Here is a 25604-nt window from a genome sequence, read left to right as displayed (position 1 = left end):
CTCTGATCCATTTTGAATTAATTTTTGTATATAGGGTGAGGTAAGGGCCTACATTCATTATTTTGCATGTGGATATCCAGTTGTCCCAGCAGCATTTGTTGAAGACTCTTTCTATCAAACTGTCTTTATCAAAAATCAATTGGTCGGGTGGTGGGAGGGAGGGGACAGTGGGTGATGGGCATTGAGGAGGGCACCTGTTGGGATGAGCACTGGGTGTTGTATGGAAACCAATTTGACAATAAATTTCATTAAAAAAATAAAATAAAATTAACTACTGCTTGGTGTAGACCAAAAAAATCAATTGATTATAAATATATGAATTTATTTCTGAACTCTCAGGTCTGTTCTATTTATCTATGTTTATCCTTATGTCAGTTATCAAACTGTACTGATAACTGTAGCTTATATTATTTTAAAGATATTTTTTATTTTTTATTTTTTTTAATGTTTATTTATTTTTGAGACAGAGAGAGACAGAGCATGAGCAGGGAAGGGGCAGAGAGAGAGGGAGACACAGAATCTGAAGCAGGCTCCAGGCTCGGGGGTGTCAGCACAGAGCCCAACAAGGGGCTTGAGCTCGTCAACTGCGAGATCATAACCTGAGCCGAAGTCAGAAGCTCAACCGAGCCACCCAGGCGCCCCTTAACAATATTTTTTAAAATGTTTATTAATTTTGACAGAAAGAGTGAGCATGAGCAGAGGAGGGGCAGAGACAGAGAGAGAGAGAGAGAGAGAGAGAAGGAGAGAGAATCCCAGCTAGGCCCCACACTGCCAGCACGGAGCCTAATATGGAGCTCAAACTCATGTACTGTGAGATCATGACGTGAGCTGAAATTAAGAGTCTGATGCTCAACCAACTGAACCCCCCATATGCCCCAATTTATATTAAGTTTTAAGATTAGGAAATGCAAAAGAAGTTCTTTTTCAACATTTTTTGGCTATTCTGTGTGTTCTGGGTTTCCATATACACTTTAGATACAGCTTGTTAATTTCTGCAAAAAAAAAAGGCCTGCTGGAATTTTGATAGACATTGAATTGAATCTATAGATCAATTTCAGGGGAACTGCCATTTTAACAATATTGAGTGTTCCAATCATTGAACATGGAATGTCTCTCCATTTATTAAGATCATATTTCATTTCCTTCAGTATTGTTTTGAAATTTTCATGTACAAGTCATGAACTTCTTTTGCTAATTTATTCATAAATATTTTATTCTTCTTAATATTGTGAATGGAATTGCTTTTCTTATTTTTTTCTGATTGTTCATTTTCATATATAGAAGTAAATTTATTTTCGTTTATTAATATTGTCTGAAACCTTACTCAACTTGCTTAATTAAAAAAAAATTTTTTAAATTTTTATTTATTTTTGAGAGAGAGAAAGAGAGAGCACAAGCAGGGGAGGGGCAGTGAGAGAGGGAGACACAGAATTCGAAGCAGGCTCCAGGCTCTGAGCCATCAGCACAGAGCCCAATGCGGGGCTCGAGCCCACAAACTGTGAGATTATGACCTAAGCCAAAGTTGAACGCTCAACCGACTGAGCCACCCAGGCGCCCCCCCTTATTAATTTTAATAGGGGTTTGTGTGCATGTGTACATATTCCTTAGGATCTTCTGTATAGAAAGTCATGGTTTGTGCACATCTGGACAGTTTTACTTCCTTTTCTTTCTTTTCCCTGTGATTGTACAGGCTAGAATCTTCAGTATGATGTTGAATAGAAGTTGTAAGAGCTGACATTCTTGCATTATTTTTTCACCATTAAGTATGATATTAGCACTAATTCAAAAAGAGATATGCACCTCTATGTTTATTGCAGTATTATTTACAATAGCCAAAATAAGGAAGCAACCCAAGTGTCCACTAACAGATGAATGGATAATGAAGATGTGGGGTTTATATACAATGGAATATTACTCAGCCATAAAAAGAATGAAATCTTGCCATTTGCTACAGCATGGATGGATCAGAGGACATAATGCTAAGTGAAATAAGTCAGTCATAGAAAACTACCATATGCTTTCACTCATATGTGGAATTTAAGAAACAAAACAAATGAACAAAGAGAAAAAAAGAGAAAACAAACAAGCAAACAAACCAAGACTCTTAAATACAGAGAACACAATGGTGGTTACCAAAGGGGAGGTGGAATAGGAGATGGGGATTAAGGGTGCACTTATTGTGAAGGGCACTGAATAATATATGGAAGTGGTGAATCACTAGATTGTATACCTGAAATGAATATAACACTGTTTGTTAATTATATTGGAATTAAAAATTTTTACTGTCTTCTACTGAGATGATTGTGTTGTTTTTATCCTTTATTCTATTAATATGGTATATTATATTAATTCATTTAATAATATTAAACCATCTTTACATTCCTGGGTTGAATGCCACTTGTTTAGAATGTATAATCCTTTGTATATGCTGTTGGATTCAGGATCAATCTGACTTTGAAAGATACCTGACTTTGGAAGAAATGCAGAAATTAGTCAAATCTGTACAAAATCTTGATGGCTTTAATGATATTCTTAAAAAATTAGAAAGTTCAAGTTATCAGTATCTTTCATCTTTAGGACCAGTAACCCAAAAGATTTAAGGCACGTCTACTGAGTATAATCTATGTTCCAATTAACAGTGTAGAATGTGTTTTGAAACTATGCATTTTCTTAATGTTATGCAAATATTTTATTTATCTGGATAAGGAAGAGTCAACTCAATTTTGTGATACCTTATTATTCATTTCTCAGTGGTATCTTTTAAGACCATTATCCATTTTATTTCATTATTACAATTATAGACACCAAGTCTTACAACCTTTCTGAAAGACAAAAACTCAGAAAGTTCACATTATGCAATTTTAATATCTAATTCTTGTTTTGAACAGTGAACATTATGGACTTATCCCCATTTTCATCCTTTTTTTTCAAAATGAGTTTGAAAAGATCTTTCTCTTTTTCACAAGCTAGAAAGTACCCCTTGTACAATGAAGACTCAAATTGTATCTTATCATCATGTCCTGGAACACTTCTCTGAAAGAATATGATGTCATTTCCTTCATCATTGATACTCTCAGGAGGACTCATTTCCTATAGAGGAAAAAAAAATACTTAATTTTTTAAGAACATGAACAATTTGAATATGTGTGGTTTATTTTGAAGTACATTACTGCAAAGAACTAAAGAAGTGCTTATTCTTAGCAATTAAGGAAAAAAAAAAAAAACCCAAACCTCTGAATATAAGAATATTGATTTTCTTTCCTTCCTAATTCCTAATCTGTTCTCCTTGTTTAATCTGCCTTTTCCCACCATTGAATGCACATTCAGGTTTAAGCCTCTAGTTTCTCCCAATTTAACCATCAGGTAGCTTCCTTTTCTCCTCTCCCCTGAGTGGAGTCCATATCTGATCAAGATGAAGCAGAGTTCCAGCACAGACCACAACCTTTTTAGGCTAATGTCAATTCCTGTTTTCTTCAACCATTCACAGCCAAAGACATTGATGACCTCCACCCCTAGGCATAGGCTAGCTCTTGTTTGTGAGCCTAATGTGAGAGAGGCAGAAAGTGCAGGCATCTCAGCTTCGTCCCTCCTTCAGTGGAGCCTAGGACTGAAACTTGCTGTAAATAGACCCACTAATAGAGAGTCAAATCATAAGAGACTCTTAAAAACTGAGAACAAACTGAGGGTTGATGGGAGGGTGGGAGGGAGGGTAGGGTAGGTGATGGGTATTGAAGAGGGCATCTTTTGGGATGAGCACTGGGTGTTGTATGGAAACCAATTTGACAATAAATTTCACATATTAAATAAATAAATAAATAATAAATAGACCCACTACTTGTACTAGGGCTAGGTCCTGGGTTCCAGGATAGCCCTGCTTATTGGCTTAGTCAGCACTTTTTCTCTGCCAAGCACTCCAGTTCCATAGTAGTTCCTGAATTTCTATCCTGAATTTGGCTGGGTCCTACCCTGAAAACCAAATGCTGATTCTTATATCTTTCAGCCACAGAAGAGGGTTTTCTCAAGAATAGCTAGATTATGTGAAACCGTAATCCTGCCGGTCCCCCAACTGAGAGTACTGCCTGCACTTTTCCTATTAGTGCATCATACCTACTTTTCAGAATGGACTAGAAAATGTGAGGACCACCCAAGTTTCTTTCCATATTAATCCTGGAGCCAACAGACATTTTGAACTTAATTTTGACCCCCTGGTACCAAAGATGAGCATTATCCTATCTAAGGATTGTTGGAGAGACCTCCGGACCCAAAATAGTATTCCAGCATCCTCTCAAGAGGCCTGAAAGAACCTGGGAGTACCTCCAAACTTCTCAATCCATTATGGAATTTATAGTCATAACTTTTGACCTTTTTCCTTTATCAACATGTGAGGGTCTTGAATTGATGACAGTATAAACTAGTTCACCCACTGGCACATATTTCTGAGGCTGTCTACGATATACCAGAATGTAGGAAGAGACCCCAACCTAGGGGAGGCAATTTGGGACCAACCTAATATCTAATGTATAAGTGATAAATAATCCTTAGCTAAAACTTCAAAAACTCTAGAAATATTAAAGACAGATAAACCTTTTAGTTCAAACCTAGTGTAGAAAGTTATAGTTGAAGGTGGAAGTGTGGATAGGTAGAATAGGTGATCTCTAACTAGTTCAAGGCCACATTTCAGAACAGAGGCAAGGAATCTTGGGGCAGTAGCTTTCTTTAGTTTTGGTGTTGACTATTCATAGCCCTTATTGGGAAGATGCACAACAAATGGATGTGGAAACAATCCTAGTGACCTTGGGGAACACTCAACTTGGAAAGTCCTACCTGGTGAAACTTGAGTGCTCCAAGGGCCTAAGGTATTCTTTGCATCATTACATCAGGAGGGGTTGAATCTGAACCCAGGGAGAGGCAAGCTTGACCTAACATCTCTTACCTTAAAATTTTTTTTTTAAATGTTTACTTATTTTTGAAAGAGACAGAGAGAGAGAGAGAGAGAAAGAATATGAGCAGGGGAGGGGCAGAGAGAGAGGGAGAGAGACACAGAATCCGAAGCAGGTTCTAGGCTCTGAGCTGTCAGCACAGAGCCTGACATGGGGCTCGAACCCACCAACTGTGAGGTCATGACCTGAGCCAAAATGGGACGTTTAACTGACTGAGCCACCCAGGCACTCCTGACCTAACCTCTCTTATTTTGGTCCTCTCCCAGTTGCTTTAGTAAGTCTGAGAGAATCCTGACCATGCCTGGATGTACATACAAGAAACAGACACTGACAGTAAAGTCTTGAAACAAATCTGTCTTGGTGTCATGAAGGTTCTTGCCCAAAGGAAAACAGGGGTAACCAGAAGCACTAGGACTTTGTAGCTAGTAAGCAACCCAGAAAGGTGAGCACATAATGGCAGCCAGTTGTGCCTTATTATCTAGAACTTAGTCTATATTTATAATCACTGCTAAGATCCTTATTAATGGGTGGAAAATGGGATCAAAGAGCATGACCTAAAACTGGTCCTAACACCTTCCTTTCCCTCTTCCCGCCCCTTGACTGAGTCCTTCCAGAAGCACATTTGCTATGAAGCTTAAATGTCAGAGCCCCTCACTTATACAGGTCTCTTTTAAGTCCCCTTCTTTTTTTAAATAAAGCATCAACTTTATGCCTTTGTTGATTTTATATTCTCTTTCTTTAAAAGGGCTGCCCAAATTGTGTAAACTTCAGCCTCCCCTACACCTGGATTTGCCTAGTTCCATTATTATCAGATAAACAACCATTAACTATAACTACAGAGTGACCCAGAAAACTTTCCTCCCAATGAGAGCAACCTGGAGATGCTCACAAACTGACAATTTCAAAGGTGAATCCCATGTCGTGAACGATTTGCTAAATGGGGATTTGCCAATAAAGAACTGCTATCAAGATCACTTTCTACTGAAAGTTAGGACTATGGCCTTAGTAGACATGCCAAGGGGCAACTTGGGAAGGGGGAAAATGCCACATGAAAATATAATTCTGGGGCACCTGGCTGGCTCAGTCCGTTAAGTGTCCAATTCTTGGTTTCAGCTCAGGTCATGATCTCACGATTTGTGAGATCAAGCCCCGAGCCGGGCTCTGCACTGACAGCGTGGATCCTGCTTGGGATTCTCTCTGCTCCTCCCCCACTCTCTCTCTCTTTCAAAATAAATAAATACACTTGAAAAAAAAAGATTGGACTGAGGATATTTGGGTTTTTAAATTTTGCACGTAAATATGACTAAAACAAATTAAGGCTCAGCCTTACCTTAAAGGAAATAATTTTGTTCTCACAGGAGAGAGTAGACATGGTCTTATAATTCACAGAGATGGTTACTGCCAGACCTCTAGTGAGGCTATCTTTATACATATATATGATAAATTCAGTCCGGGGTGCATTATCTGAAATAAACATTAATAAATAAGAACCCTAGGTAGAAGAATTTTTGCAAATCACCATTTATGGAAATTAGCCTAGGGATAATCCTTAACAAACCCATCACCATTTCTGTACTCTGAGATTCAGCCATTTAGCAGGAGACTTTACATGGGCACGCTCACATTCTTTAAAACACATTCATCATATGTATTATAACACAAATGCAGCAACTTTTTGAGTGTTTTGGAGATACTATGAATTCTAAAAGATTGTTTTTAACCTTTAAATGTTAAATAGAATATTGAAAATCTATCTGTTATGGTAAAAATTTAGTTTTTTTTTTTTTTTCCCAAAGTGCACATTCACTGTTTCAACTCTGCCTAAATTCTGATATTTGGAATTCAAACCTTGGAAGGCACAGTAAACAGATTCCTTTGTAAGGCATTCTAAATTTCTGGTGGAAGACAGACTCACTCCAAACGCTTGTGTATTTATTTTTGATTTTGAGTTTTGAAAATTCCATCAGCAATTTAGCTATAACCAACAGCGATTAAGGTCCATATGGAGATTCTGTAGAGTTAGTGCAATTATAGTGAAGGGATTGGCGACCCTCATATAGGCTCAGAATAGCTTGACCCCTAGCAATATCTCTGTTGCATCAATTTTTCACCCCAACTAAAAAATGTGGACCTTATCAAGTTCTTTGTGTGTGAAATTATTACTACTCCTGTGATTTTTCATCTGAGGATTAGGTCTATCCTAGAAAAACATAGGTAGTTAACTGGAATGGGAAGAAGTAAGCTTGTCATTTTTATGTTACAAATATATATTTAAAAAAATACCTGTACAGTCAGAATCAGGCATATCCTCAAACACAGGTTGATCTCCCTGGTTAATGAAGAGAACTTGGTCGTTCAAGTTTCGTAAGATTGAGAGTTTACGTTCAAGCTTGCCAAAGTAATCTGTTTCCAGGTTTTCTACAATGCACATTAAATCTCATTAAAGAATATGTTTTTCTCTTCCCAAATTACAAATAATCATTCTATATATTTCAGTTTTCAATAACTGCTAATCATAATCTTCTGGTGTAGAAGATGGTAGGACAAAGTTGCACAGTGTTTCTTAACCCACTTCCAAGAGCGCACCCTGATTCTTATTACCACCTTTTTATCACTACTCTACTCATATAGTCTTTTTTTTTTTTAAGTTTATTTATTTTTGAGAGAGAGAGAGACAGAGTGTGAATGGGAAGGGGCAGAGAGAGAGGGAGAGACATAATCTAGAGCAGGCTCCAGACAGAACCCGACGTGGGGCTTGAACTCATGACCCGTGAGATCATGACCTGAGCTGAAGTCGGACTCTTAACCGACTGAGCTACCCAGGCGCCCCTACTTCTATGGTCTTAAATTCAAATACCCTATTTTCAAACCACAATCTCCCATCCTTTTAGCTTTCTTAAGCTTTTCCTCTATGTTTAGAGTCTTCCTGCCTCTTAACATTTTCTGTCTAACCTCTTCCTGTCTTCCCTTTCTTCTCTCTGAAGCCTGGGCCTCACAGCTCATCATTTTATCTATCCTTTGCCAGTGTCTTAAATCCTGAATTTACTTGTCCTTTTACTACAAAACCCCAAGACTGGCTGCTGAGGGTTGCTGCCAAGCAATTATACAAATGTACAAATTGGCACATTCCCAGCTCACCGATTGTCAATACTTCCTTTCTGTTATAGCTCAGCAATCCTCCGTGGTACAGAGCTGTGATTCTAAATCTTCTCCTATCTCCTAAGGATCTCTACATTGTGACCTCTGCTTTCGCTTTCTGCAAATGATTTCCTGCCTCTCCACTTACAAACATAACTGTGGCACCACCGGTTAATTTCCTCTACCCCCCCGCTCTTGTCCCAGGGGGAAAATGTGGAAAAGGTGCTCCTTCTCGTGTCTAGGGCTAACTCCATCTGTGTTTTGCATGTATCTTCTACTGAAACCTTGATTTACCAATCATCCCCTTTTTTCTGTCAACCCAGTCATTCTACTTCCTGGATTAGTTGTATTTATGATCATAGTTCGTGAGTTCAAGCTCTGTCTCAGGCTCTGTGCTCACAGCTGAGAACCTGGAGCCTGCTTCAGATTCTGTGTCTCCCTCTCTCTCCCCCCCTCCCACACTCATGCTCTGTCTCTCTCTGTCTCTCAAAAATGAATAAATGTTAAAAGAATTTATATATCCAGTCCACATTTTCATCCGGATCTAAGAACTTTATGTCCAAGAGTCCACTGGACATTTCCACTAGGATGTCCCAAAGATAAGATCTAAAACTAAATTTATGTCTTCCTCTTTGCTCCACATTCCTCATTACCCTGCTTTTCCTCTTGTGTTTCCTATTTAACTGAACGGTACAAATTGGCTAAGTGCAAAAATGTAGGCATTATTTTTTCGGTCTTTCTTTCCATCCCCTTCGAAATCCAGCCCCAACTGTGTCCTCTTGATTCTTTTAAGTATTTCTAAAATCCATGCACAGCTCTTCATTGGCATCCACTGTGCCTACCTTAATTCATGTCACCATCATTTCTTACAGGGACTGCAGTAATAGCCTCTTAATTGGCATCTCCCTTTTTTTTTTTTTTTTTTTTTTGTCCCCACATCAATTCTTTATACTGAAGCCAGGAGGAATTAAAATTCAATTTTAATTAAAGTTAAAATTCAGAGAGATGATCATGTTATCTCTGATTTTTAATGGGGCACATAGCCACCTAGAATAAAAATTATATTTTCCAGATTCCCTTGCAGTTGGTATTGCCAGGTGACTAAATTCTAATGAATGGAATGAGTGGAGTTGATGTGTACAACTTCCAAGTAGAGACTTTAAAAGGAATGGGGCTGTCTTCCTCTTATTTTGAACCCTTTCTTGCTAGCTGGGATATGGACCTAGGAAGTATGGTAATGATTTTCAAGTATGTGAATGAGTTCAACAACTTAGGGATACTGGAATAGCAGGAGAGAAGAAACTTGAGATCCCACCATCATCACGAACTACCAACTTGGACTTGTATTTTACGGAAGCATTTTCTCTTACTATATTTTTGGGTTTCTTTGTGGCAGCAAATTGATCTGTATCCCAGGTCGTACATATTATGCTTTCTGAATCCCCATTATCCCAAAGATAAGGTCTAAATTCCCTGTCTTAGAATAAAGGAAGCTTCTTTATCTGCACCCTGTTTATCCTTCTTCTTTCTTCATTCTCCTACTCCCATTCTGAATTGCTTTTAATTGCTCAGACATGCCATGCTTTCTTTCATATCTTGGCCTGTGCATGCTGTCTTCTCCCTGCCCACAATACCTTCTCTTCACTAACCCCTATTCACTCTTTAAATCTGTCCCTCCTTCAAAGTGCCCTCCCAGAATCTACTGGACTGAATTAGGTGCCTCTTCCATGTGCTCCCATAGCATCCTGTGTCTTTGTAACACTTAACGTACTATATTCCAATTGTCTTCCTCATGGGCCTGCTTCTCCCTGTAGGAACCATGCTTTGCTCACCACTGTATCCTACTGCTTGACATAGCACCTGGGATACAGATACCAATATTTACTGAATTAAATAAATGGAGAGCAAGGCAATCTTTAAGAAACATGAGGAGTTATAGGTCAATTATATTTCAGTAAAGCTGGGGGAAAAAGACATGTGAAAAATAGTATTTTTTTTTAAAGTTGATACTTTCTATTTCAAGTACAGTAAGGATCACCTTAAGAATGGGAAAAGTGTTACTTTTAAGGAAAAGTATGAGAAACTCATGGCCTCTAATAATCTGGGGTCTTTTAGAGGATCATAGGCCAGACATGGGTATGGTCCTACCTGAATGCCAGAAGGACAAGAACTGGGTACATCCACATCTTAATAAGACATAATGGCTCAGCTTCATAATTCTGCCTGCTCTACCCTCTCCTGTCTCCTCTATTTCCAGAATCCTCTGCCACCTGGGAGCCTCCCAGGCTTCTTCCCAAAACATTTCTGAGAGAGAGGGTTAAAGGAAGGTTTCCTTGATTTTGGACAATTCTCTTGCTTCAACCCCCTTTTCCTCCAGAGAATCCATGACCTCCTCATAATCTTAGAATCTCTGTAATAAGCGAAGTCTATTTTGTAGATTCTAAGAGCTAGAGAAGTTTCTAAGGTGTAGAGAGAAGCATATTTTGCTAGCGGTTCTTCTCTGTATCCCTTATGGTCGTCTTTATTTCAAGGCTGTCCTTTTGAGTCCACATTCCTTTGAGGGAAGATTACCTTCTCAAATGGCCTAGTACCAGTTTCTCTCAGCTGAGAATGGGGATATGGATGTGTCTGAGAGGTGCTTACTCAAGTAGCTACTGATTTTGCAAAGAAAGAGAAATAAATTTATACTTTACCATCACTGTCAGCTAAAGGGGAAAAAAAGAGAAACAAAATATGTTAAACTCTATATTTCAATGCGGAATCTCCTCTTACCCTACCATTTTATAACTCGTCTGTCACTCCCCAGTGTTTAACCACTAACTAACCAGTGATGGCCTTTGTGGGCCTCCATCGGAAATATTATACAATCATGCCAGAGGTCGCATAAAATGGAGCTCATTAGACTTAGTGTGGTCTCAGCTAAATTAGATATAAAACCCAAATCCAGAGTCCACAAATTTAAATTTTTACTTAAAAGGAAATGTTGTAAAGTGATAGATTACTCTTAAGTTTATGGTTTCAATGGAAAGTCACCTAGGGACTTTCTGTGAATCTTTCAAATGAAGCCAAACTTTCAAATGGAGCCAAGCTGCCTACAGAAGATGAATCATTAGAATCTGTTTTTATTTGTCAAGTTTGTTTACATAAACTGGCATAATCTACTCACAGAACTCCAGATTTAAGGTATTTGTTATATGATTTGCCAGTTTGTTGCAGGAAATTATATTCCCTGAGCGTACCCAATTTTGTGAGATTTCCTCATGTGCACCTGCAGCCATCTTATGGGTTGGCTTCTGCTAGCGAAAGTGACAGGACATGTGGTGAGACAAGGTGCTAGGACGTTGGACATATTGTGGTTAATTTCTAGAGGCCCAGTATTTTTTATTCTTTTCCAGAAAAGAGGGTCACCGGTATTACAACAGAATTTGGTGACAAAAAAAGAGGTGCTTAATAGTTATCTCACAACATCTTTTCTAGCTGAATACATTTATCTGAATCCTTATCTGGCCTATTGCTTTAGACTTACCTACAAAGTAAAGTGTATTGTCAATAAATTTCATTCCCACAAAGTTGATGCAATCATCTACTGGTATAGCAGTCATCTTTATTCCTAATGAAAGCAAAGAGTCATTTGTGAAAAGGTAGTGGTTTTTCCATTTCCACCCCAAAAATATTTTTCTACTTACTGCCTTCTATTACCTCCAAACTCAGAAGTCAGTGTATCACCCAGTATGCTGATGAACACTTTGGATATTTAATAAACACTTGGGTCTTCAGCTTATGAATACACGTGTTCAAATGTTCTCTTGTAAACCAACAAATGTTTGGAATCTAGAAAGCATCTTCTCATAAGACAGTATTATAAAGGGTGGATAAGTGGCCCACTAACTGAACTGAAATATTGTCCTAGTATCTTGGAGGAAATGTATCATCAATATACATATACGATGCTTGTCATTTAACTATGGATTGGTTCTATGTCTGTCTTACAACCAATGGGTTCATGTGCATGGGAGACTGAAGCTTTGTGACTTCATTGTGAAAGTGCCAAAAGTGAGGCAATGATGAAAGTAGTGTTTCGGGGCATCTGGGTGGTTCAGTCGGTTAAGCGTCCGACTTCAGCTCAGGTCACGATCTCGCAGTCCGTGAGTTCGAGCCCCGCGTCGGGCTCTGGGCTGATGGCTCAGAGCCTGGAGCCTGCTTCCGATTCTGTGTCTCCCTCTCTCTCTGCCCCTCCCCCGTTCATGGTGTGTCTCTCTCTGTCTCAAAAATGAATAAACGTTAAAAAAAATTAAAAAAAAAAAAAAGTAGTGTTTCTGCCTGGGAGTAAGGGCAGTGTGTGAGGACGCCACAGCGCTCTGGCATCTGATGGCCCTTTTTCTCCTTGAGCAGCCATAGCTTTTGGTCTGGAGTTTGGGTTATACTATGCTTTTTATACAAGTAATACATAAATACAGTGTTTCTGTAAAAATAAAAAAAAAAACCCAAATAATACAGGACTTAAACATGTTAAAACTTCTTCTTTTTGCTTTTCTCCTCTGCCCCACCCTATGCCACCCCACTCCAATATTGTGTGTATCCTTCTAGACCTTTGTCTATGAAGAAGGGTTTCTATACCTGAGAAATTTGTAAACTTAGATAGGAAAAAATTACATATTACAAATAAAAAATTACATTTATTTTCACCAACTTCTAAAAATTTTTTTAAATGTTTATTTATTTTTGTGAGAGAGAAAGAGAGACAGAGTGTGAGCAGGGGAGGGGCAGAGAGAAACAGAGACCCAGAATCTAAAGCAGGCTTCAGGCTCTGAGCTGTCAGCAGAGTCCAACACAGGGCTCAAGCTCATGGACCTCGAGATCATGACCCGAAGTGAAGTCGGACACTTAACCAACTGAGCCAGCTAGGTGCCCCTATTTTCACCAACTTCTAACTGAAATTTAGCAGTTCCTCCCCTTATGGTCGTGTAGGAAACCACAGTATGTATTATTAGCAGTATCTCTGATGTCAGTAATGGAAACACATATTTCCTATTGTGTTATAATTGTTGTAGAGATCTTGAAATAGGGTTTAAACTCCTTACTACTTTGAAATGTACAGAAGTTATTAGTCCCACCAGTAGATTTTGGGTTTGTTTGTTTGCATGTTTGTTTGCAAAAATTTTTTTTAATGTTTATTTTTGAGAGAGAGAGAAAGCGCGTGCACGCGTGTAAGGTGAGGAGGGGCAGAGAAAGAGGGAGAGAGAGGATCCAAAGCAGGCACTGTGCTGACAGCAGAGAAAGAGAGCCCAATGGGGCTTGAACTCCCGAACCGGGAGATCACGACCTGAGCTGAAGCCAATGTTCAAAACTGACTGAGCCACCCAAGTGCCCCAAATTTTGTTATTTATGTCTTGATAAAGAGGCACATACATACTATATCAAAATTTGTTAAAAAACCTTTTTTGATAACCCCAATTTAATGTAATAAGTTTCCTTTATAAGCCTAAGTATTTAAGATAATTTTTTAGATATTTATTTGTTTTTGAGAGAAAGAGAGAGAGACAGAGCATGAGTGAGGGAGGGGCAGAGAGAGAGGGAGACACAGAATCTGAAGCAGCCTCTGAACTGTCAGCACAGAGCCCGACATGGGGCTTCAACTCACTAACCATGAGATCATGACCCGAGCTGAAGTTGAATGCTTAACCTACTGAGCAATTAAGTACTAAATGTTATCCATGTAAACACATTATTTTGTGAAGGGGTCCACAAACTTCACCAGATTGTCTGTGAGGGCCCATGCCACAGAAATGATTAAGAGGCCCTACTCCAGAGTTCAGCAGTACCTTGGGTTCCTGAGGGTAATTATGGTTGGGGCTCTAAGGCATGTGGCTGCTTCACAGTAGTCCTTGGTATATAGAGGAGTATTTAAGTCGAAGCTCATAGGTAGAGAAGTGACTCAAATTTTTTTCTGGCATAGTCTGCTGAGGCCAAACATGTGTGGTAGAAGAAGCCAGAAATGAAAACCCAGTTAAAAACCTTAATCCAAATTAAGGTAACCCAAAACACTTGTGAATTGGTGGCTATTTAACAGTTTTATCTAGGTTCAATTCCTTATACATATACAAATGTGGATAGTTATCAAATTTATATAGATATATAATATACAAGCATATATGTATATATAATTTCGTATATATGAAATAAAGGCTAGGGTGGTCTTCTCTACAAACTTTAATGTTATGTAATGCATTCATATTTTTGTAAAATAATTTACTTGAAAAGCCCTAAATAGTATATTGAGTGGAATTGGATGAAATGACTAGTGTTTACTACAGTGAGTATTTAGTCAATGAGTGAATTAATTTAGAGGACACTACTACCTTAAAAAGAATAATATGACACAATATTTGAAATCATTCATCAGGTAATTACTGAGCATGCACTACGTATCAGGCATGGAGCTAGAAAGCTGACAAAACACAATACTTACCCTGCAATTACTCAGAGTCTAGGGAGAGACAAATATATCAACAATTACAAAATAGTACAATGAACGCTGTGCAGAGCTGGGTTTACAAGAGATCCTCTCTGTCTGCCTGGTGGTGTGTGGAAGAAAACTTCTTAGAGGAAGCGATAATCATGCTGCCTTGAAAGAGAGGCAGGCATTTTCTTTTCTTTTTTATTAATTTTCTTTTTTTAAATTTACATCCAAATTAGTTAGCATATAGCGCAACAATGATTTCAGGAGTAGATTCCTTAATGCCCCTTACCCACGTAGCTCATCCCCCCTCCCACACCTCCTCCAGTAACCCTCTGCTTGTTCTACATATGAGAGGCAGGCATTTACAAGGCCAGGGGAAGAGCTTTCCACAAAGAGGGAACAACGTGAGCAAAAGCCTGGAGCAGGGAATTCTGAGAGAACCTTGCTTGTTTGGAACCTCATCACTTTTCCTGCAGTTAATGCAAATGGAGTCCCATTGTGTAGGAAGAAAGCATTTCTGAAGATCTCAGTTCAAGAGTAACTTTTCCTTGGGAACAAATACAAAAGTAGTAAAGAGATATCCTCAAAGGACATAAATCTACAACAACCGGAGTGTATTCTTGCTTTCTTTCTTTGTTTCAACTTTCTCAGCATTATAGCTGATTCTTTGCATAGTGCTCTCTCTCCACACATTCTATCGTGGTGGTACTTTGGCCTTTTTATCATTGTTTTCTGGCATCTAACTGTTTTTCCAACTTATTTGGAAAATATTTATTTGGAGGTGTTTTTCAGCACAAGCAGTAATAATACCCCTCAGCGCTTTGATGACATTACTATCAGATATAAAAATATTTAAAATTATGATAGTAGTGAATATTTAAAGTTTTAAAAATGTTTATTTATTTTTGAGAGAGAGAGAGAGAGAGAGAGTGCAAGGAGGGGAGGGGCAGAGAGAGAGGAAGACAGAATCCGAAGGAGGCTCCAGACTCTAAGCTGTCAGTACAGAGCCCAAGGCAGGTCTTGAACTCAAGAACTGTGAGATCATGACCTGAGCTGAAGTCGGATGCTCAATCAACTGAGCCACCCAGGCGCCTCAGTAGTGAATATTTTAAAAATAGCATAACAGTAACCTGTATGTCTCAAGAATAGCCTAGCTTACATAATACCAACATGGAAGCAGATAATTGTCAAGTATGAGAGACACTTAAATGTGGGAAGAGTGTTAGCAGCTCACAACTCACTTGCCCTACCAGCTTTGAAATTGTGTCATTCTACATAAACTAATTTGGAGGAGTTCACATATTTCCAATTTGCCTATAAAGTGAGACTATTATGGGGCACCTGGGTGGCTCAGTCAGTTAAGTGTCCGACCCTCAGTTTCAGCTCAGTTCATGATCTCATGGTTTCATGGGTTCAGGCCCTGCATCGGGCTTTGTGCTGGCAGCTTGGAGCCTGCTTGAGAGTCTCTCTCTCCCTCTCTTTCTGCCCCTCCCTGACTTGTGCTGTTTCTGTCTCTCTCAAAATAAAATAAAACTTAAAAAAAAAAACAATTTGAAAAATGAGACTATTATTTCTCTATTCTTGATTCTGTCTAGTTCAATTCACATAAAATGCAACTTGCAAAATAGTTCAGTTTGACATAAACTTGTAAAGGAGAGTCCGATTATAAAGGCCTTGCTTAAGTAGGCTAAAGAGTTTGAACTGTTTTTCTGAAAAAAATACTGAATCTCTTTAAGTAGGAGAAAGACATGGTCAGATTTATGTTTTGAAAAGCTCACCCTGGCAGCTGTGTAGAGGATGGATTTGATGGGGCAAGACTGAACAGAGGCCAGAAAACAACCTCAGAAGTAATTTTAACAGTTAAGGTAACAGTTGATGAAGCTATAAACTAAGTAAGGTAGCGACTGTGGGGACAAAAGCACTGGATGGATTCAAGAGAGATGAAATATCAGGATTGGTTTTTAGCTAATTGGCTGTAGATCAAATGGAAGAAGGAGGAACTGCGGGTGACTTCAAAGTTGCTGGCTTGGGCAACTTGTTGAGTGGTTACCTCATTATAACTAAGAAAAAAGAGAATGGCAGGCCAAGTGGAAAATAATTAGTTCAGTTTTGTAAATCTAAGAGAGAAGTGTCACAGAAGACAAGGGAGAAAGGAGCTTTAAGGAGGAACTGCTTAGGTACAAGCTCAAACTTGTTTATCGAATGTGGCAAGTTAGGAAGGTCTGGTGTCGGTAGAACAGTTTGGGGAATGTGAGGGAACAGAAGCACGTTGACAAAGATCTAGGGCAGAGTAGGGTGGGGAAAAAGTAAGACAGCAAATAGAAACTATTTTTTTAGGGACTCAGGCCATAAAGTGAAGAGAGAGGGTGGTAGTTTCGATAACTTGCAAATTTCAGTTTCTGGTTCCAGCTGTAGGGTATACTAATGAATTACTTTCTAAAACATGCCCAAATAACCTGTCTGAAATGGAAACCCGGGAGTCCTCCACTCCTTTGTCTAACCTGCCTCACAAATACTGTAGGTTATAACTCAGAAATGTCTCTAGAATTTGGCATCTCCTCTCCATCTCCACCAGCATTGTTTTAAGTCCAGCCCTCATCACTTCTGGCATCTTCTCTTTAGAGATTTTCTGGCTTCCAGACTCTCCCCGCTTCATACTGTTGCCAGCGACATTTCCCCTGCCAGGCAGTAACTTCCCTGTTTTCGTTGCCTGCTAGACCCTCGGTTCTTCACCTTTTCAGGCCCAGCTCAAACATTTTCTCTGTGAAGACCTCCCTTACTCCTCCATTCCTACCTAATCATTCTCTCACCAGTGCCCCCCTACACCTACTCCCGCTTATGCTTCTCAAATACATCTTACTGCACTGAATGAGATTATTTTGATTACAAATAGGTCTGCCCAGCTTCAATCTGAGTTTCTTTAAGATGAATTGTCCCTTTCTTCTTGAATCTTCCGCATCTGGAAAGAAGTTTATATACAGCAGGGGCTCAATCAATGTTAAAGGAATAAATGTCTACTATGATACACCTTGTTGCCATGACAACAGTGTGTAAAGGAACTGGTAGAATTTTTTTCTATCTTAAAACCTTCACTCCATCTGAAAGCCAATGAGAAAGAGAAGGAATATTAGGAACACTTGAAACATATTTAAAAAAAAACAGAGTAACTTCTCCAATATTCTCCCTCTTCTTTCCCGCCCCCCCCCCCCCCCCGTGGTTTCTTTTTTACTTCAAGTGCTTATTTTGAATTCTTTATTTTCTTACCACTCTTCTTGTGAGATCTCAGTATATCTACAAATAACCCTTCTATTCCTCCCCTCAACTTCCCTCTTTTCCAGTCTCATCTGTGTCCCTTTACTTTAACTCCAGTATGTGAAAATTATAGTTCCCATTGGATAAATATGCTTTGAATATTTCATCTAAAATTCTCAGATTATTGACTTTTTTTTCATCTAAAGTTACAAACCACCTCAGAACGATCCTCCCAGGAATATGCAAGTGGCAGTTGGTTCTTTCAAACAAAAACAGTTTTTGTTATACAAGCCTTGAAGACTAGCCACAAGCTAGTGAATGGTAGAAAATCATGATGGACATGAGGTCACATGCTTCACAATCTTGTCTGGGGCAAGTCACTTAATTTTGATGGTCTCGGTTTCCTCATTTGGACAAAGAGGAAGTTGAATGGTTAATATTACAGGTGTTATCCAGCTCCAGTATTCTGTAATTCTAGATTTTAGCTAAGGCTGCAAGGAGAGAACCATTTATATGTGGCAAATGCCCTCATAACCACTTCCTCATAACTCTAACATAACACGTATTGATTGAATATGTATTTCAGCCATAGAGGAGTTTAAAAACATACTATTGGAGGAATACTACTTGGCAATGAGAACGAATGAAATCATGCCATTTGCAGCAACGTGGATGGAACTGGAAGGCATCATGCTGAGTGACATAAGTCAGTCTGAGAAGGACAGATATCATATGTTTTCATTCATATGTGGATCTTAGAAACTTAACAGAAGACCATGGGAGCAGGGAAGGGGAAAAAATAGTTACAAACAGAGAGGGAGGGAGGCAAACCATAAGAGAATCTTAAATACAGAGAAAAAATTGAGGGTGGATGGGGGGGGCAGGGAGAGGGGAAAATGAGTGATGGGCATTGAGGAGGGCACTTGTTGGGATGAGCACTGGGTGTTGTATGTAAGTGACGAACCATGGGAATCTACCCCAAAAACCAAGAGCACACTTTACACACGGTATGTTAGCCAACTTGACAATAAATTATATTAAAAAAACCCCCATATTATTAGAATGTTTGAAAAGCAATTTGAATTTGAAAAGCAATCATGTTTATCCTTGCTGTGGATTTCAATTCTGTGGCATAGACAGACACCGGATGAAATGAGGAAGCATATTACCTAATTCCCTAAAATCAGGTACTTAGTCATCTTGGTAGCAGCAAGATGAAAATCTAAGTATTCAGTTCTAGAAATCATTTAGTTCTTGAAAATGTTGCCATTCCATGAATGTCTGTATGTGGATGTGGCAGAGGTGGGATAGAGGAAGACCTAGGTAAAAATTTAGGTAAATAATAGGTGGCTGATAATAGGTGCAATATAATGATAATAGGTGTGTATATAATCAACACCTAAATACAGACTCAAAGGAAAAATCCAGAGTGGAACTGATGTAGTTGGAATGGCCTCGTGTGAAAAGGAGAATCGAATTTAACCTTAAAGAATGCTTACGATTTAAATAGATGGGAAAGGACATGGAAGAGCATTTATATGATCATTAAAACAGTGTTGTGATGGAGGATGGACTTCATGAATAGAGCCATTTTTTTGGACTGTGGTGGAACACTCCTGCTGTCCTGCAGTGAACTCAGGGTAGGGTGGGGTTAGAGAGGGCTTTGGAAGTCACTAGAAGAATGTGATCTTATTTATTTATTTATTTTTAAGTTTATTTATTTTTCTTAGTAATCTCTACACCCAACGTGTGGCTCAAACTCATGACCCCAAGATCAAGAGTTGCATGCTCTTCCTGGTGAGCCAGCCAGGTGCCCCAGAAAAATGTGAATTTAATCTCATAGGCAATAGGAATGCAAGTTACTGAGCCAGCAAGTGCATTTTGAAAAAGATAAGAGACAGGCGCTGGCACTACTCTAAGAATTCATGTACAAATTTGCATAAGAATTCATAATATTCATGTAGGGATATTATGAACAAGCCAGGTTAAAAAAGATACTCTGGAGGAAGATTTAAAAGAACTTGAAATAGCTGGATATAGACAAAAAGAAAAGAGGAGTTTAAGGGAGTCCTAATTTTTCTTATTAGTACTTCAAAATAGAGGTATTAATTTAGCCCTTTCCTTATTGTGAAATAAGATTCTCCTGGGGAATGTTATAATTTCGTCCAACTATAGCCCAGCTAAGGGTGCTGATGCAGATTCTATCAAGAGGATCAACCTTTGGCAAAAATTTTTTGTTTGCTTTTAGAATCATGGATTCAGAGTTGAGACTCCCGTTGAAGAGAAGCTTACTTATTTTATTGTTCTAAAGCAGCAATTCTTAAGGGGCTCTTGAGGTCAAAGCTATTTTCATAATAATAACAAGCTGTAATTTGTCTTTTTCACCCTCATTCTCTCATGTGTATACACTACAGTTTACCAGAGCTTACATTCTGGGCAATATCACATAGATTAAATGCAGAAGCAGATACAAACACAACTGTCTTCCATTAAGCCAGAGATTCATAAAAATGAAAAACAATGTCACTCTTCACAGATTTTAAAAAATGTATGGTTATTTATAATTAAAAATGTTATTTATGCTGGCCTGTGATGTGCTTACTGTTATTTTGAAACAAGTTGAATTTCTAGTACAGTAAATGACAACAATACAGTCAAGTAACCTAGGGAAACAAACATTTTTGAGGGTCCTCCTCAATGATTTTTAGGAATGTAAAGAGGTCACAAGACCAAAAAGTTTGAGAACGTTTGCTCAAAAGTGATACTCTCCAACGTTGGTTAAAAGAAAAAGTTTCCACTCTGACTTTGCTGTGTTCCCTATGTTATTACAGATTGCCCATCATAGTGATGTCAGAGGACCTCAATTCCTCTCAATCACTCTTCTAGTTGATTTACGTTTAAAACCATGTCTCATTTCTAAATAAAAAGGAATGATATTTCTTACCTGTGCTCAATAGTTTCCTAGGAGAGGAAGGGATCTGGAAGGTTTGAGGTCCCTTTCTTTTCCTGAGCTGTGTAGATGGCAGAAGGTGGCAGCAGCCCCTTTAGCAGCTGAAGCTGGCAGCCAGGAATGCAGAAAGCATTGGAAAACAGAGCTTGCTGGTCATCTGATCTATAGCCGTCTGGGGGAGGAGGAGACCAAGCGATTGGGAGAAAGGAGGAAGGAGGTGGAGGGAGGAGACTGTTCTGGCACGCCTTGAACCCGCCTTCAAATGTGGGCTCTTTCCAAGGGCAGTAGAACTGGAAATAAAGTCAGAGAATTTGCGTACTTCTTTTAATGTAAAATCACTATTTTAATGAGATAATTTCTGCTGTAAAAGTTGGAGTTCTGGCCCTTCCAAATCTTGTGCCTTTCTCTCAGAAGTACTGTACTTTCAAGCCCTTTTAAAAAAGCACCTGCTTGGTCAATTAGAAGCATCTTTTCTCACATTAATCTCTCTCTGTTTTGAGATTTTCTATTCACGCTTTAGGTCAAAACTTTTCCCTTATCTTGTGGTGCTGAATAATCAGCCCTATTAGAATAATCCCTATAATGTAATAATAGCACCTGAAATGTAATTTTAAAAAAGCAGCGTAAAATATCACAGCCTTGAAAATAATTAGCAGAAACAAAGTTCCCCGGACAATTTTTTCTTGAACACGTGCCAAATGGTATTACCGTGCTAGCAAGGAAAGTAGCAAAGTGACATTTGGTTTCTGCTTTTTTGGCCAGTATAGAGCCTATATGGAAACAGAGGTGTTCTAGAGTTAGGAATCAAATGCTTCCATAAGCAGCTAGTTGAGTTTGGTTTTTTTTTGGTTTTTTTTTGTTTTTTTTTTGTTTTTTTTAACAAAATAGGGTTTTCATTTTACAATGTTATAAAAACATCATGTCCACCGCAGTGATTACAAAGGAAGTCTGTGGTGAGATGGTCAGAGGTGCTTGGTGCAGAGACTACTAGAAAAAGAAAAATCATGCATTTAGGAAACATATGGTAAGAATACACACATGGTTGAAATTGAAGTAACAGATTTCCATCCTCCAACTGTAGTGTTCCATATAGCTAATTAATACGAAAGCATGAAATAGAGTCAAAGAATGATCAGAAGCAGAGCACCAAACAAGTTAATTTTATTATTTTTATTTTTTATTAGAATTTTTTTTTAATGTTTATTCATTTTTGAGAGACAGAGAGAGACAGAGCATGAGTGGGGGAGCGACAGAGAGGGAGACACAGAATATGAATCAGGCTCCAGGCTCTGAGCTGTCAGCACACAGCCAGAGGCGGGGCTCAAACCCATGAACCGTGAGATCATGACCTGAGGCGAAGTTGGATGCTTAACCGGCTGAGCCACCCGGGCACCCCCGAACAAGTTAACTTTAAATGGCCCATCGCCAATGATTTTTCTCCAACTGTAAAGATGTAAAGTGCACAATTTTCCCTTTTCTTAGTTTTGGGATAAACTTTTTTTTTTTTTTTCTGATACAGAGCAACCCAGATGGCTTCATGTCTTACCTACTTCGTAAGATTATTTGTAAAGATTAAAATGAGATGATGATAGCCCTTTGAAAATTTTACCGTTTTTTTCCCCTTTTATTTTTATTTGAGAGAGAGAGAGTGAGGGAGGGAGGGAGAGAGAGGGAGTGAGGGATGGAGAGAGAGAATCTTAAGCAGGCTCCACACTCAGTACAGAGCCCAATGTGGGGCTCGATCACACAACCCTGGGATCAGGACCTGAGCTGAAATCAAGAGTCGGTCGCTTACCCTACTGAGCCACACAGGCGCCCATAAAGCACTAGACAACTATAAAACTTTCCACACACTCTCATTTCTTACTCATTTAGTTTTTACAACAGAGATAACTATTGTTTTTCTTAGAGAGATAGTGAGTGAGCAGGGGAGAGGGAGAGAGAGAAACCCAAGTAGGCTGCATGCCCAGCCTGGAGCCTGACCTCATGACTGTGAGATCATGACCTGAGCAGAAATCAAGAGTCAGAGGCAAAACTGACTGAGCCACCCAGGCACCCCAATGGAGATAACATTTTAAAAATAAAATAAAATGTCCATGGTGTTCTCTTAATTTGGTGTAAACATTTATGTATTAGGTGGAATTATTTTTCCTGGAGGTACTTTAAGAACTAGATAACTACCTCTTTAGATACCATACAACGTGAAGGCTAGAAGAGGAATTGGATTTAATAGGCTATCAAAAATAATAGTGACAATAATGTTAACAATGCAGAAGAGTGAGCAACTTTATAATTTGCCAAGTAAGGGCATTAAAAATCTTAAAAGTCTTTATATTTTTATTTTATGACAGACCGTTTTAACACCAAAAAAACTAGGACGGACATGTATCAGACTAAAGGACAATTCTTTCAAGTGAATGCTGTGGCTTTATGAAAAACTCATTACTTTCCCCCCCTCATTTTACCACACATGGGGAAAATTTCAACACAGATTGCTATCAGTCCTCAGACGGTGATAGGGATTCCAAAAAGACTGTCAAAAACTGCACCCTAATCATCTAGTCGATTAAGTAACTTCTATTTCACAATATTAGCAAATCAAATTAAACAAACTGAGTACCTATTTTCTGGGAACTTACTTAAAACGAATGGCTTTTTCACAAACAGCCGATAAATTACACACACACACACACACACACACACACACACACAAACTCCCGAGTCAAACACACACACACGCACACAACTCCCGAGTCTTTATGACAATTAACATTTAGGTAAGCCAAACGGAAAAACCATGTTAAGTTAAATATAGTTCGCTAAGGTGTGAGAGTGTGTACCTGGAATTTATTAGGGGTTATTGACCTTTGTTTTATGAGGTCATATTTTTCCCCTTCCACATCAACTAACTGGGCATAACTTTAGAATGTCTATCTTTGAAATTGCAGGTCAAAGTCACCACATGAGAGCACTCATGAGACTAACTTCCAAGTACGTGGGCCACGTATGTTACAAAATTTTTTGAAATCATATTTCAAAATATTGACTAAACCTACTAGCATATCAACAAAGCAATCTTCCAAAAGGGTGTGATTCTGAAAGTGTGGTTGCACCAAAGAAAAGGAAGCGAAGGAACGGAGGGTCTGGGTCTGGAAGTTTCGCTTGAGAGCCTGCGGGAATTCAGCTTTGAACCCCTCCTTCAAACGTGCCACCTGGGACAGGATGTAACTTTTACTTGAAAAGTAGTGTCAGGGGTCCCATGTTCCTTTACTGAGATTCCAAGCAGGTGAGACACACCCCAGCCTCTCTTGGGCAATTCTAAATTCATGTTCTTTCTTGAGAGACTAGACTCAGATTCTTCCCACCTTCCCCAAATACACACGTGGAAGCAAGGGTAGATTTTTATTTCAGAGACTCCAAGTCCAGGGGGACAGCGGGAGAGCAATGGAAGAAAGCCACCCCTTCGTGAAGTGCACGAGGGCTTCCCCCCCGCCCTGTGCCCCCGTCCCCCCCGCCCCCTCGCCCCCCCCCCGTCTCCCCGCCCCCTTGCCCCCTCGCCCCCTCGCCCCCACACCCCCTAGCCAGGCTCGGGGCTGGCCTCCAGGGCGGCTGCGCGGTCCGTCACGTGACCCTTGCGCTGCCCGCTGGGAGGCCGTGGAGTCCGCGCACTCGCATGCGCACTCGCGCGCACTGCGCCTCCTCATTCCCATGCTTTTGCTGAGGAAGAAGGTGCGGACGCCATGTAGTAGCCCAGGCTTGGGGTGGGGCTGGAGGGATGCGTGCCCTTGAGAGTGTGAAACAGCGCAGTAAGAGGATGGGCGCTTCCTCTCGGGGACGTTAATGGGTCTGAAACACAACTAGGGAGGAAAGGCGGCGGGGAGGGAAGTGAGAAAAAAAGGCAGGTGAAAAGGTCTGAGGGGCCCACTGGGCGTTGAGAAGAAAGAGAAGACTAGGAGAAGTTGCGTAAGACACAGGGGTAGTGCCGTGTAATGTCTAGGGCATCAGAGCTTTGGATTGCATCGTGGGGTTTGTCACAGGAGCACTTCCGGCCTCTTGGGGCAGCCCTGTGGAGTCCGCTGGGACCTAGGTTCTGACAGAAAAACGGACTTGTTTTTGCAGAGGCACAGTTACCTAGCTCTAGAAGTTTTCATTTCATCGATATGCACATTCTGTTACTCTGGGAGAGCAGAGAAGAGGTGTAGAAGGAAAAGGGAAGAGAAAAAGGGGAAGGGAAAAGAGAGCGGCTTTCACGTTGGCTTCTCTTTTCGAACTTCTCAAGGCAAAGTGAGCGCTACTGGGCGTGCGTAATATTGTCTGCGTATTATCGTTACAGCTCTTGCCGCCTAAAGGTGCTGGAAGGAGTGTAGGAGCGCTGTAGGGAATTTACCAAAAGGACATCTTTCTCTATTATTTGTTGTTGCTGTCTTTGTGTCTTATTTATGTGAATGTGATATATGACTAATCAAACATTCATTTCAGTTATCCAGGACCAGAGTTTAAAGCAAAGTAAATTGATAGTTGAGTATCATCTCCTGAGACGTAGAGACCCTCCCGTTGTAGTTGTTTACATTTTTCGGTAGTTTAAATGTAATCTTGCAGATTCCTGGAGAAGTGATCTTCAGAATTCATGGGAAAGTAATTTAAAAGGAAAGTTTGATGCTATATTAAGGTAAGATAGGACAGTAGACACTCAGGTACCAAGAGGTCTTGGTTCTAGTCTGGCTCAATTTTACTTGTTTGAACTCGGTCAACGGTCTCTGCTCCTGTTTTCACATCTGTGAAAAATGACATTGGATTAGATGAACTATGAGATATATTTCAATGTTAAGATTTTTTTGAAGGTAGAAGAATCTTAAATTCTGGC

General features: G+C 39.5%; 2 protein-coding genes across 7 annotated transcripts in view; one reads left to right on the top strand and one right to left on the bottom strand.

Moving 5' to 3' along the window:
• The window catches only part of LOC109278650 (carotenoid-cleaving dioxygenase, mitochondrial), a 107820-nt gene that overhangs the window by 29684 nt on the left and 52532 nt on the right, over positions 1-25604 (top strand). Inside the window, exon 1 of one of the 4 annotated variants that reach the window (XM_019469168.2) lies at positions 24990-25181. The exons of 1 other annotated variant lie outside the window; for it this stretch is intronic. The gene's annotated coding sequence lies outside the window, so the exon portion shown is untranslated. Of the gene's footprint in view, positions 1-24989; positions 25182-25604 lie in introns of those variants that run through there. 2 more of the 4 variants (XM_019469167.2, XM_019469165.2) reach the window with 2 other exon arrangements.
• IL18 (interleukin 18) lies at positions 2846-20917 on the bottom strand. Of its 3 annotated transcripts, XM_019469184.2 has the most exons (7): positions 20735-20917; positions 14548-14565; positions 11605-11688; positions 10772-10783; positions 7224-7358; positions 6271-6404; positions 2846-3090 (listed from the first exon to the last, which is right to left on the bottom strand). In XM_019469184.2, the coding sequence occupies exons 3-7, from the start codon at positions 11678-11680 to the stop codon at positions 2869-2871; spliced, it is 579 nt and encodes a 192-aa protein (XP_019324729.1). In that variant the 5' UTR covers positions 11681-11688; positions 14548-14565; positions 20735-20917; the 3' UTR covers positions 2846-2868. The 3 variants fall into 3 exon arrangements, with proteins under 3 accessions (XP_019324729.1, XP_019324728.1, XP_019324727.1); XM_019469183.2 differs by lacking the exon at positions 14548-14565 and having other exon boundaries at positions 20735-20916; XM_019469182.2 differs by lacking the exons at positions 10772-10783; positions 11605-11688; positions 14548-14565; positions 20735-20917 and adding an exon at positions 10227-10741.

Source organism: Panthera pardus, unplaced genomic scaffold (assembly GCF_024362965.1).
Source record: "Panthera pardus isolate Hobbes unplaced genomic scaffold, ASM2436296v1 HiC_scaffold_12, whole genome shotgun sequence".
In the NCBI taxonomy this organism is placed as follows: Eukaryota; Metazoa; Chordata; class Mammalia; order Carnivora; family Felidae; genus Panthera; species Panthera pardus.
The sequence above is the reverse complement of the archived record's forward strand: the minus strand, read 5'-3'. Positions and strand labels throughout refer to the sequence as shown.

Coding starts and splice junctions, on each gene's coding strand:
- IL18 (XM_019469182.2), bottom strand. CDS start 10,380: ATGTTTTGGGAAGAAGCCTGGGAGGCTCCCAGGTGGCAGAGGATTCTG. Junction 7,359..10,226: donor CTTGTCCTTCTGGCATTCAG/GTAGGACCATAC, acceptor TGTGCATTGTAG/AAAACCTGGAAACAGATTAC. Junction 6,405..7,223: donor GCCTGATTCTGACTGTACAG/GTATTTTTTTAA, acceptor TGTTTATTTCAG/ATAATGCACCCCGGACTGAA.